Below are 11,287 nucleotides of genomic sequence, written 5' to 3' on the forward strand. Positions count from 1 at the left end.
TATATATTTTTGATCTGTTAGGCATCAAACAAGCCCATCAGTGTGTACCCAAAACATTGCAGGACTCTACATCATGTTAGGTTATTGTTGTTATCATGTTAGCCTTACTAAAGTCAAGTATCTTAACAGTTATATTTGTGTCGTACAAATAAATAAATATAAATATATCTCAGGACTAAGCAGTGGTGCATAAAGAATATTGGGATATGGCAAGCTGCAAAAGATAATAACAGTGAAACCTAAAAAACAGGAGTAGAAGGCCACATTTGTGGGCTGCATGTGGATGAGCCTTCAAAGGCTGTCATAAGACAGCCTTTGTGCAGCGTTATCATAGGTCTTTTTATGCAGCCCCCAGCCTGAGCATGGGAGAGTTTCTTCAAAGGAACTGCATCTTAAAGTATGTTTGTTTCACTGTGTGGTGCAGGAGTTACTGCAGGAAGAGACACGGCAGAAGCTAAACCTGGGCAGCAGAGTGCGCCAACTGGAGGATGAGAAGAACACCTTGCTGGAGCAGCAGGAGGAGGAGGAAGAGGCGCGACGAAACCTGGAGAAGCAGCTGTTGACTGCTCAGGCTCAGGTATGAGGTGAAAGTCATGTACCAAGAGAAGGGCTAATGGTCCCAGCAGCATAAATTCAGACTGTTCCTTACCTCCTGTAGCTGAGTGAAACAAAGAAGAAGCTGGAGGAGGATGTGGGAGCCATGGAGGGCTTGGAGGAGATGAAGAGAAAACTCCAGAAGGACGTTGAGCTGACCAACCAGCGTCTGGAGGAGAAATCTATGGCTATGGACAAGATGGAGAAGACCAAAAACAGACTCCAGCAGGAGCTAGATGACCTGATGGTGGACCTGGACCACCAGAGGCAGATCGTCTCCAACCTAGAGAAGAAGCAGAAAAAGTTTGACCAGGTTTTTGCAGTCGCCTAATATGTTTTATGAGATATCTAAGACTGTCTGACTGTCATCTCTGCTCTGTGTGCCAACAGATGTTGGCTGAGGAGAAGACCATCTCAGCCCGTTACGCTGAGGAGCGTGACCGTGCAGAGGCGGAAGCCAGAGAAAAGGATACCAAGGCCTTGTCCATGGCCAGAGCTTTGGAGGAGGCTCTTGAGGCCAAGGAGGAGCTGGAGAGGTTCAACAAGCAGCTCCGTGCTGAAATGGAGGACCTGATGAGTTCAAAGGATGACGTGGGGAAGAATGTGAGTGACCTTAGAACTCTTCAACTTGACTCAGAGGCGTCAGATCGGCCCACATGTTCAGTTCAAAGGTTTTTGCCTTAAAACACAGGAAACTCTCGTCATTGAGAGGATTTTTGCAAACTCCTAAAAACATGAGATTTCTAATTAGCCACAGTGTTCCTGTCTATAGAAAGGGGCTTTGACTAGCATTTATGCAGTAAATACTTAAAAACAACAGAACGCGCCTGTCAACCAGTATTTTTGTAGTAGATCCTTAAATACAGCTGTGCTCCTGTCATCCTGAGTGCTGCTGTTGCTGCTAACAGGTCCATGAACTGGAGAAGTCCAAGCGTACGCTAGAACAACAGGTGGAAGAAATGCGAACCCAACTGGAGGAGCTGGAGGACGAGCTGCAGGCCACAGAGGATGCCAAACTACGTCTAGAAGTCAACATGCAGGCCATGAAGGCTCAGTTTGACCGAGACCTGCAGGCCAGAGACGAGCAGGGCGACGAGAAGAAGAGGGCGTTAGTCAAACAGGTATTTTATGTTTTATGTTGGTCCTGTCTTACAGTAAAACGTAGGTGTGGGTTGAACATGGCATGTTCTATGACGCTTGTATCACCAGGTGCGTGAAATGGAGGTTGAGTTGGAGGATGAGAGGAAGCAGAGAACACTGGCTGTGGCCTCCAAGAAGAAGCTAGAGATGGACCTCAATGAGCTGGAAGGACAAATAGAAACAGCCAACAAAGGCAGGGACGAGGCCATTAAACAGCTTAAAAAACTACAGGTACACACACACGCACACACACACACACACACATGTAAGTCCTCCATGTTTTTATAGCGTGGTGTGTTTATCCGCTTTTACTTGTGTGCTGCTGCAGGCTCAGATGAAGGACTACCAGAGGGAGCTGGAGGAGGCCCGGGCCTCCAGGGACGAGATCTTCACACAGTCCAAAGAAAATGAGAAGAAACTCAAGAGCCTTGAAGCTGAAATTTTACAGTTGCAAGAGGTAGATGATTGACATTTTTCATTATTTCATTTCTTTGAGCCCACAGAATATTTCCCAAAGCAAATCATAGAAACAGAAAACATCTGTTAACCGTAAAGGTAATATAAGTCAAATGTCGACATTCTTTACTGTCAAACATTTTGTTCTTTTTTAATTATTGTTGCTTTACCCATATTGTACTGAGCAGCCAGGACAGGCACTTGTGTACTACTTCCATTGCTGTGCTACCGCTGGATGCCGTAACAATTCTATGTTCATTATCACACTTTTCCACTTTGCAGTTGTTGTTGTTGCCATTCTGTGGTGGTATTGCAAAAAGTCAAAGTAAAAGCAAAACTTAAGAAGTCGCTGAGCTAAAATTTGCCGATATGGTGAAACTTGTTTATCTACACGACCTCCCAGATGGCCTTAATGATGCCGACATAACCAATATCAACTAGCCATTGCTTGCACATTTACTTGTGACTAGGTCTGTCACAATAACAAACTTTGCTGGTGTTACAAATTATTGTTGATAATTGATAATATCGACGTTTTTTGAGACTATATTTTCATTGAGAGGTGTAATTCACATTTTAATAACTAGATGGTACTCAAGTATAGTGTACCTGGGTGAGACATTAGCTTGACACAGAAGTTGGCTATATAGACTCTCTTCCTGTTAAGAATTTATAAAAAACTACACACAGTTATGTAGGGTGTCATATTTGAGCTGGCCCACATATCTGTAGTGGTGGAGTAAAATGCAATGTTGCTGGTTGTCCTTCAACAGGTCTTTCACTGGGTTATACAGTTCAGGAATTGCTGTTTGTGACATGTGCTTGTACGTTCTCCCACGCAATTTGTACTGTTAAACATTTTAAATGTTTTGTATATTTTGTATATGTTTTCAATATGCTTTTCAACCATATTGAAAGGTTGCATTTCTTTTGCAATGTAGCGAGCGCCTGTGAGCACGCACCATTTTGCACTGTTTTGTTTATATTTACACTGCCAATCAAACGCCTCCGTAACCGTTCTGCTGCACTGCTACACTGGAAATGCGGCATTCGGGTATCGCTTTTTTTCTGCCTTAATTCATATCAGCCTTTGCTTGCTAACTGCTTGCACTCTGTGTAGCCACTCACTAGTAGCCCCGCCTCCACGTACTGGGGGACAAAGAGGCTGAATGAGAGGAGGGTTCACGCTCTCCGTTCATTCCACTATAGAACCAATGCACACAGACAGATGCAGAGTGAACCCTCTTGTCATCCAGCCTGTGTGGTACAGAGAGACGACTAAAAAGGCAAAGGGCATCCATATATGCACCTGGCAATTTATCGAGGCGTCAAAATGATGGACCTCGTTTGTTTTTTTTTTTCATCGTTCAATTAGTCGATTTATGGATTATTGTGACAGGCCTATTATGAGCTGAACACAATCCCTGTACCATTTGGTGGAAACGTGGCCAAACAAAGATATGTGGTGTTTTTTCTACGTGACACAGGACCACGCGGCATCTGAGAGAGCCCGTCGACATGCTGAACAGGAGCGAGACGAGCTGGCTGACGAGATCTCCAACAGCACCTCTGGGAAGTCAGTGGTCCTGCCACCTGTCTGGTTGTCGATGTCTTCTACAAGCCGCAGTGATGGAGTTTGACATCCACATTTTGTTTCGTCAGGTCCATGCTGCTGGAAGAGAAGAGGAGGCTGGAAGCTCGCATCTCCCAGCTGGAGGAGGAGCTGGAGGAGGAGCAGGGCAACATGGAGCTGCTCAATGACCGCCTCAGGAAGAGCACGCTGCAGGTTGGCTCACCTTCAGAACAGAAGTACTAATATTACAAGAAGTTCAATCACACAAATTTAGTAGAAATATTGCAAGAATAAAGTCTTATGTTCATGACTAATGTCGTAATAAGAAAATTGCAGTTTTACAACAATCAAATCCTTTCATAAGTTATGTTACACAAACGTATTTGATATATTTCAACAATAAAGCTGGAAGTATGCTCGTAAAATGACGTTAATAACATAATACGAGAAAAAAGGTTTTTCAAATCGTAAAGTCCTAAAATTACAAGAATAAGTTCAATTCCACAAATGCATTGGAAATATTGCGAGAATTAAGTCATACGCTTTTGCTCGTAAGATTACAAAAATAATAATATAATATTATGACAATTAAGTTCTATAACACAAATTTAGTTGAAATATTGCAAGAATTAAGATGTTTGTAAAATGACAAGAGTAATGTCATAATAAGAGAACAAAGCTGTAAATGTACAAAAATAAAGTCATAATATTACGAGAATAAGTGAAAATATGCTACAAAATATTGCCAAAATAAAGTCGTACCTTTTGGGAATAATACTACAAGAAGTAAGTTGTCATTTTATGACATAAAGTTGAAAAAAACTGCTCCAATTAGAAGAATATATTTGCAATATTACAGGAATGAAGTTTTAATAGTACAAGTCATATGTCAATATGATGACTGTTAATGATATAGCAAAGTTTCACTTCCTGGCTGTTTGATCAGGTGGACACCCTGACCACTGAGCTGGCAGGAGAACGTGGCGTCGCCCAGAAGAGCGAGAACGCTCGGCAACAGATGGAGCGTCAGAACAAGGTCTTGGAGTCGTGACAGCCCACAAACAAGTTCATACTGTATTTTGTCAGTGGCCTCGCCTCATTCATAAAGTTGCATTTCACCACCACAGGAGTTAAAGGCCAAGCTAGCGGAGCTGGAAGGGGCCGTCAAGTCCAAGTTTAAGGCCTCCATCACGGCCCTGGAAGCTAAGATCCTGCAGCTGGAGGAGCAGCTGGAGCAGGAATCCAAGTACGTGTTCATGTTCACACAACCAGGTAGATACGTCATGAAGTAGCCCTCTCAACTGCCTGTGTTCCTTTCCGACTCCAGAGAGAGAGGAGCGGCCAATAAGATTGTTCGCCGTACGGAGAAGAAACTGAAGGAAGTGATGATGCAGGTGGAAGACGAACGTCGTCATGCCGACCAGTACAAGGAGCAGGTGAGAAGGATACCACTCAAGAATGTTTAAGTTTTTTGTTTGTTGGGGTTTTTTTTAACTCAATGTGACGGTGGTGCTGGTGTGTGTCCTGTTCAGGTGGACAAAGCCAACTCTCGCATGAAGCAGCTGAAGCGTCAACTGGAGGAGGCGGAGGAAGAGGCCACCAAGGCCAACGCCTCCCGCAGGAAGCTGCAGAGAGAGCTGGACGACGCCACTGAAGCCAGCGAGGGCCTCAGCCGCGAGGTCAGCAGCCTCAAGAGCCGCCTCAGGTAGGAAGACAACACACTCACGAAAGACACTACAAGTTTCCTGGGGATGGATTGGATGGAAAAAGGTTCTGACAAATTAGGCACGGACCAATTTGGACCAACACTTTCTTCACAGATGAGCTTTACACTTCTCATTTTTGGATGTTAAAAAAAATAAATAAATAAGCCAAAGAAAACGCCAAGCACAAGAGTTAATTGATACTTGCTAAACGGAGGTCAAGTGAGGTGCGTTGAGGCCGTTCCACTTTAGAGTCATTCCGGAAAGTTCAAGACATTGGTTCAAAATTGTAACCCATCTTCTGTTTGTTGTCATAAAGTGGTGTATGATTGCTGGATCTGCTGTCAGTGTTGGACCAAATATGTCGCCGTCTTTTGGCCAAAGCACGTCCAGCATTAGCAAGTGTTGTTCCGTGTCTACTTGGTGCAGGCGAGGGGGTCCAGTCAGCAGCTTCTCCAGCCGCTCCGGTCATCACAACATCAACGTGGATGGCACCTCCATCGACAGGTCGGACGATGACGCCGACAGCCGCACCAGCGACTTCAATGACACCAATGTGGAGTAAAGGCGTCCACGTCGCTTTTCTGCCTCGTCACTCCTCCAACCCATTGTTTTTAGACTGCAGCGGTGAAGCCGCCACTATCTACCCCCCCTTTTTTTGTTTTGTTTTAATACTACCCTCTCCCTGGATGTGACGCTTCTGGAGCCCAACGGACAATTCTGCCTTAGTGGGTCCTCTGCTCCTTCCTCATGTATTCTTACTGTAGGTACAAAAAAAGGCTGACACTTCCTCTGTGACCTTCTGACCAACACTAATGTCTCAGTGCAAAGGACTGAATGCCACGTGTACTATTATTGTTATTGTTATTGTTATTATTCTTATTATTATTATTATTACTGTGAAAACAATGTTCATCTCAACATTTGGCTGCTTGACATGCAATTGGGAGAAGAAATGGAACACTACACCTGACCGCGTCACTGCCCCCCCTTTGATTGCTCTTCTATGAAACAAAAACACATTTGAAAACCAATATTTAGTCAAAGCAAACGTTATGATGCCTGTAAAGTATACATCATCTACTTACTGCACGCAGACCACCATGGCTGCCTGCAGACACTCAACACCTACATTTTTTTTAAGTGCCTTAGACACTGCATAAGAACAGAAATGGGCAATGATTTTCTTCCACAAACCTAACAACAAAAAACAATATCCAACACTTTCTATTTATTTTTTGCTGTGCTGCATATCACATGTGACGTGTACCTCCATTGTTCAAAAGCTCTTCGGGTCCTAATCAGTATGTACGTCAGTCTCCAGAAATCAAGCATTATTTTTGACCGTTACATTTGGTTGGAAGCTTTAACATCCTTGACTAGTTTAATTCATTAACTTCATGTTGTTATGATTATTATTATTATTATTATTATTATTATCCAGCTGGCTGTTGACAAAAGCAGGCATTCCACTACAGAAATACTTCCATTTTATTTCTTGTACACCTGGATTTAGAGACAGTAATATTTTTTTGGTTTTGTTTTTTTTTTAAGGAAAATAAAGCATATTCATTGTAACTTTGGCAGTTTTTTATTTGTCCCCTCATGACCTGCATTTTTTATTTGAGATGTTCCAAGCTGCTTTTCAATCACCGCATCAAACAAATAATAAAAACGATGTGCTTGGAAATGTTTGGAGCCAAAAAGGGTTGATTGATTGAAATATTCAATTGAAAGATTTGAATATTTGAACCACAGTTTTCCTCTCAACATAATAATAATGTAAATAAATTAGAATAAATGAAAAGAAATATAATCAATTATATATTCAAAAGAAGAAGTAAAACTTATTTACTGCCACCCCCTGTCCTTCAGCAAATATCAAATCAACTTCCTTCCATCTCCAACGCATATCTACCCCCACGCAGACACGCACACACATGCTATATATCCATGCACAGCAGCACATAGCATGTACCATGCAAGCACAGTGCACACAAATACAAAAATAAATAACACATTTGCGCATAAATCACCTATTAGCCACACCTCCTTCATCCTCATACCTTTAAGAAAAGTATTTTTATACATCATTTTAAACTGCCTCACATTTGTACATTGGTTCAGTTCCACACGGAAGCCCTTCAGAAGTCTCACCCCGCATACTGATAAACTCAAACGTTTCCTTCGATTATGACACCCTTCCTGATTTTTGAACAATTGCTGGATGTTTCCTAGTAATAGTTTATTTTTCGCTTGAAACATTATTTGTGCTCTTTGGTATTGGACAATGTCAGTAAACTTGAGTAGCTTTGACTTCAGAAATAATAGGTTGGTTCCTGATAACCAACTTGGTGGATAATTCGTATCTGAAGGATAGTTCGTGAATACGATCATGTTTTGTAGTTGTTGCCCCAAACCTCAGCACAGTACTGCAAATAAGGTAAGACGAGCGAGCAGTAAAGTGATTTACTATCGAAGACCTTCTTTGCTTTATTTGTTCCTGCTACTTTACTCTGTACATGTTTGATGTGTGGTTTCCAGACAACTTTGTCATCTATAATCACCCCCAAAAATTTGATTTCATGAACACTTTCAATTTCTACCCCCCCGTACATGTATCCTCAACTGTGTGTTCATTCTATAATTTCCAAATATTATTTTTGTCTTACCTAAATTTAGCGATAACTTGTTCCTGTCAAACCATGTTTTTAATTTTTTCATTTCTGTAATTATGTCCTCCTGCAATTTTCATATGTTTTCCGCATAGTGAAAAATATTAGTATCGTCAGCAAATGGTACAAAATGCATTAGCTTAGAAACCCTGTACATACAGTATCATTGATATACAAAATAAAGAGTTTGGGGCCCAATACTGACCCCTGAGGGACAGCCAAATAACATTATTTTTGTCTTACCTAAATTTAGCGATAACTTGTTACTGTCAAACCATGTTTTTAATTTTTTCATTTCTGTAATTATGTCCTCCTGCAATTTTCATATGTTATCCGCATCGTGAAAAATATTAGTATCGTTAGCAAATAGTACAAAATGCATAGTGTACATATCATTGATATACAAAATAAAGAGTTTGGGGCCCAATACTGACCCCTGGGGGACACCACAAACAATGTCCAGACATGATGAGGAACAATCACCCAACTTCACAAACTGTTTTCTTCCGCTGACATAGCTTTTGGCCCAATCAAGCGCTATTCCCCTGATCCCGTTTCTTTCTAGTTTACTGATTAAAATGTCGTGATTGATTGTGTCAAAAGCTTTCTTTAAATCTATGAACACCCCTGCCACATATTTCTTATGGTCTATAGCGTTTGTAATTAGGTCTGTTGCTTCTGTTATTGCCAGTGTTGTTGACCTATTTGACCTACGGTAAATCCATACAAATTCTCTGCATAATATCGTGTTTTTCCAAGAATGAGTCCAATCTTTTGTTTTCCAGTTTTTCCAATATTTTTGAAAATTGTGGTAATAATGAGGCCGGTCTATAGTTAGTGAAATGATGCTTGTTCCCAGTTTTATATCGAGGGATGACCTTGGCGATTTTCATTTTATTTGGAAATGAACCACTTTGAAATGAAAGCTTGCATATGTGCCGTACGTATGTTAATGGTTTGGAGATGCCCTCAATGACCTTTTTCACCAACGACAGATCCATAGCACTACAATCCGTAGATGTTTTATTCTTGCTTTTAATGACAATATCCAATATTTCTTGTTCTGTCACAGGAACAAGGATTTCTCTCTGGTAGATACTTTCCATAATTCCCAGTATCAAGGATTTGTTTTGCTAATTCTGATCCAACATTTACAAAGAATTCATGAAATCTATTAGCGCCTTCATCCATGTTATAATATTCTACATCCTTATCAATAAAATACTTGGGTAAACTACTGTGCGTATTGCTGTATCTTATAATATTATTTAGTATCTTCCATGTTTGTTTCATGTTATTTCTATTATCCTCTAATATCCTCTTCTAATAATCTTTCTTACTCACTCTTATAATATTAGTTAACGTGTTTTTATCTTTATGTTCCGCCACTATAGTTCTCTGTCTAATGAAATCTCTGTAAAGTGCATTTTTCTTTTTACGTGCATTTCGTAGCCCTGTTGTTATCCACGGACAACTATCCTATGCTAACGTTCTGTTGTATTTCTTAATAGGACGGTGTTGATTATATAATAAGATAACTATTTTTAAAAATTCATTATATGCAAGGGCGACATTTTTATATTATATCCCAATTCCGATCATTTTTTTGTGCATTTATGGATTCCTCTGCCTTCACTTGTCTATATTGTTTTTTTTTTTGTCAATTTCTTTCCAAGGTTTGTATTATTCATCGTAAATACTGGGAGATGATCACGAACATCATGAATCAATCATCCACTAATTGCCGTATCATCGATGAAGATGTTAAATATGGTGAATATGTTGGCAATGAGAGGAGAAGAATTAGATGAAATCCTACTGGGTCTCATGATTCTGGGGAAAAGCCCATCCTGTACGTTGTTGAGAAGAATTCTTTATTCATCCACCTCACAGGTGTGGCATATCAGGATGCTGAATAGACAGCATATTGCACAGATGTGCCTTAGGTTGGCCACAGTAAAAGGCCACGCTAAAATGTCCAGTTTAACTTCATTGTGACGGTGGTACCAGTCGGTATCTGGCACTGCCATTTTCCTCAAATATGTGATTTCATGAATTTCTGTGCTCAATATAAAACTCCGTCAAATAGTCTGTCAATTCCTTGTGTCCCGTGTCCGTTGCCATACGACTGTATCAATATCGTTTACTGTACACCGATCCAGATCATCCCAAACATGTCAATGTTTATACCAATACAGTAAAATGTCACATTTGGAGTAGCCTTTTATTGTGGCCAGCCTAAGGCACGCCTGTGCGATCAGCGTCTTGACATGCCACAGCTCATGAAAAATGGGAGCAAAAAGAATTTTATATTTTTTAGTTTATGTGTATAAACACCAAGTGTAAATATATATATACACACATATACTGTATATATACATGCATATATACTGTATATATATATATATATATATACACACACACATATTTATACTATATAGAGGTGTTTGTGGCTTTATATGCAGTATGTGTAGGCATATGCAGTATAAACAGTAACATGAACATAAGCCTACCTTTACCAAAAATGTCATTTTCATTTAGTAAGAGTCATCACAGCAACCATCTGTTTCGTTTTAATTCCATATTGGACACAACAAAAGAATAAATAACATGAAGCCGATGGCTGTGGTAGCAAAGTTGTGTTTAAAAAACAAACAAAAAAAAAAAAAAACAGCTGGCAACCCTCAGCCTCCCATAAAACCCATCCCAGTATATGAGACAGATCAGCCTCGAGTCATACGAGTCGTCATGGGAACCACCCGTTTTTCTTTTATTCCATATTTGACACACAGGAGGAGAAAGAAAAAAATCAAATGAAGCCACCAGTTCACATCAAAATGTCTTATTTATACTCTATACTCCCCAAACTCCCCCTTCCCCCCCCATCCATACAGTCACATGACTTGACACACACACACACACACACAATCAGGAGGAGAGCTACAAAACAATCTTTGGCGTCATTCTCGGTCAGTCTCACACACGCTAAGAGGAAGGCGGATGAGATGGTTGTTGAGGTGGGAAGAACAGGTGGGTTTTAACGGAGGTAATCCATCAGTGGTGTCCAAGCTTCTCCTCTCGAGGGCCAGGAAAAGTGGAAGAATGCTGGAGGGCCACTTTGATATTCGAACAAAAGCCACCATATC

At 40.7% G+C, this 11,287-nt stretch overlaps 1 protein-coding gene across 6 annotated transcripts in view; it reads left to right on the plus strand.

Annotated features, from left to right (window-relative positions):
• LOC129182371 (myosin-10-like) overlaps positions 1–9,304 on the plus strand; it is a 53,769-nt gene extending 44,465 nt beyond the window's left edge. For 4 of the 6 annotated variants that reach the window (XM_054778384.1, XM_054778386.1, XM_054778385.1 and 1 more), the window contains 13 exons: positions 425–577; positions 659–907; positions 985–1,197; positions 1,503–1,715; positions 1,804–1,965; positions 2,063–2,191; positions 3,678–3,766; positions 3,853–3,976; positions 4,710–4,799; positions 4,891–5,009; positions 5,091–5,199; positions 5,296–5,468; positions 5,896–9,302. In XM_054778384.1, coding sequence (XP_054634359.1) covers positions 425–577; positions 659–907; positions 985–1,197; positions 1,503–1,715; positions 1,804–1,965; positions 2,063–2,191; positions 3,678–3,766; positions 3,853–3,976; positions 4,710–4,799; positions 4,891–5,009; positions 5,091–5,199; positions 5,296–5,468; positions 5,896–6,031 — 1,959 coding nt within the window. In that variant the 3' untranslated portion in view covers positions 6,032–9,302. Of the gene's footprint in view, positions 1–424; positions 578–658; positions 908–984; positions 1,198–1,502; positions 1,716–1,803; positions 1,966–2,062; positions 2,192–3,677; positions 3,767–3,852; positions 3,977–4,709; positions 4,800–4,890; positions 5,010–5,090; positions 5,200–5,295; positions 5,469–5,895 lie in introns of all 6 variants that reach the window. The other 2 variants (XM_054778389.1, XM_054778388.1) reach the window with 2 other exon arrangements.
• Positions 9,305–11,287: the final 1,983 nt, after the last annotated feature.

This window comes from Dunckerocampus dactyliophorus, chromosome 6 (genome assembly GCF_027744805.1).
Source record: "Dunckerocampus dactyliophorus isolate RoL2022-P2 chromosome 6, RoL_Ddac_1.1, whole genome shotgun sequence".
NCBI lineage: Eukaryota > Metazoa > Chordata > Actinopteri > Syngnathiformes > Syngnathidae > Dunckerocampus > Dunckerocampus dactyliophorus.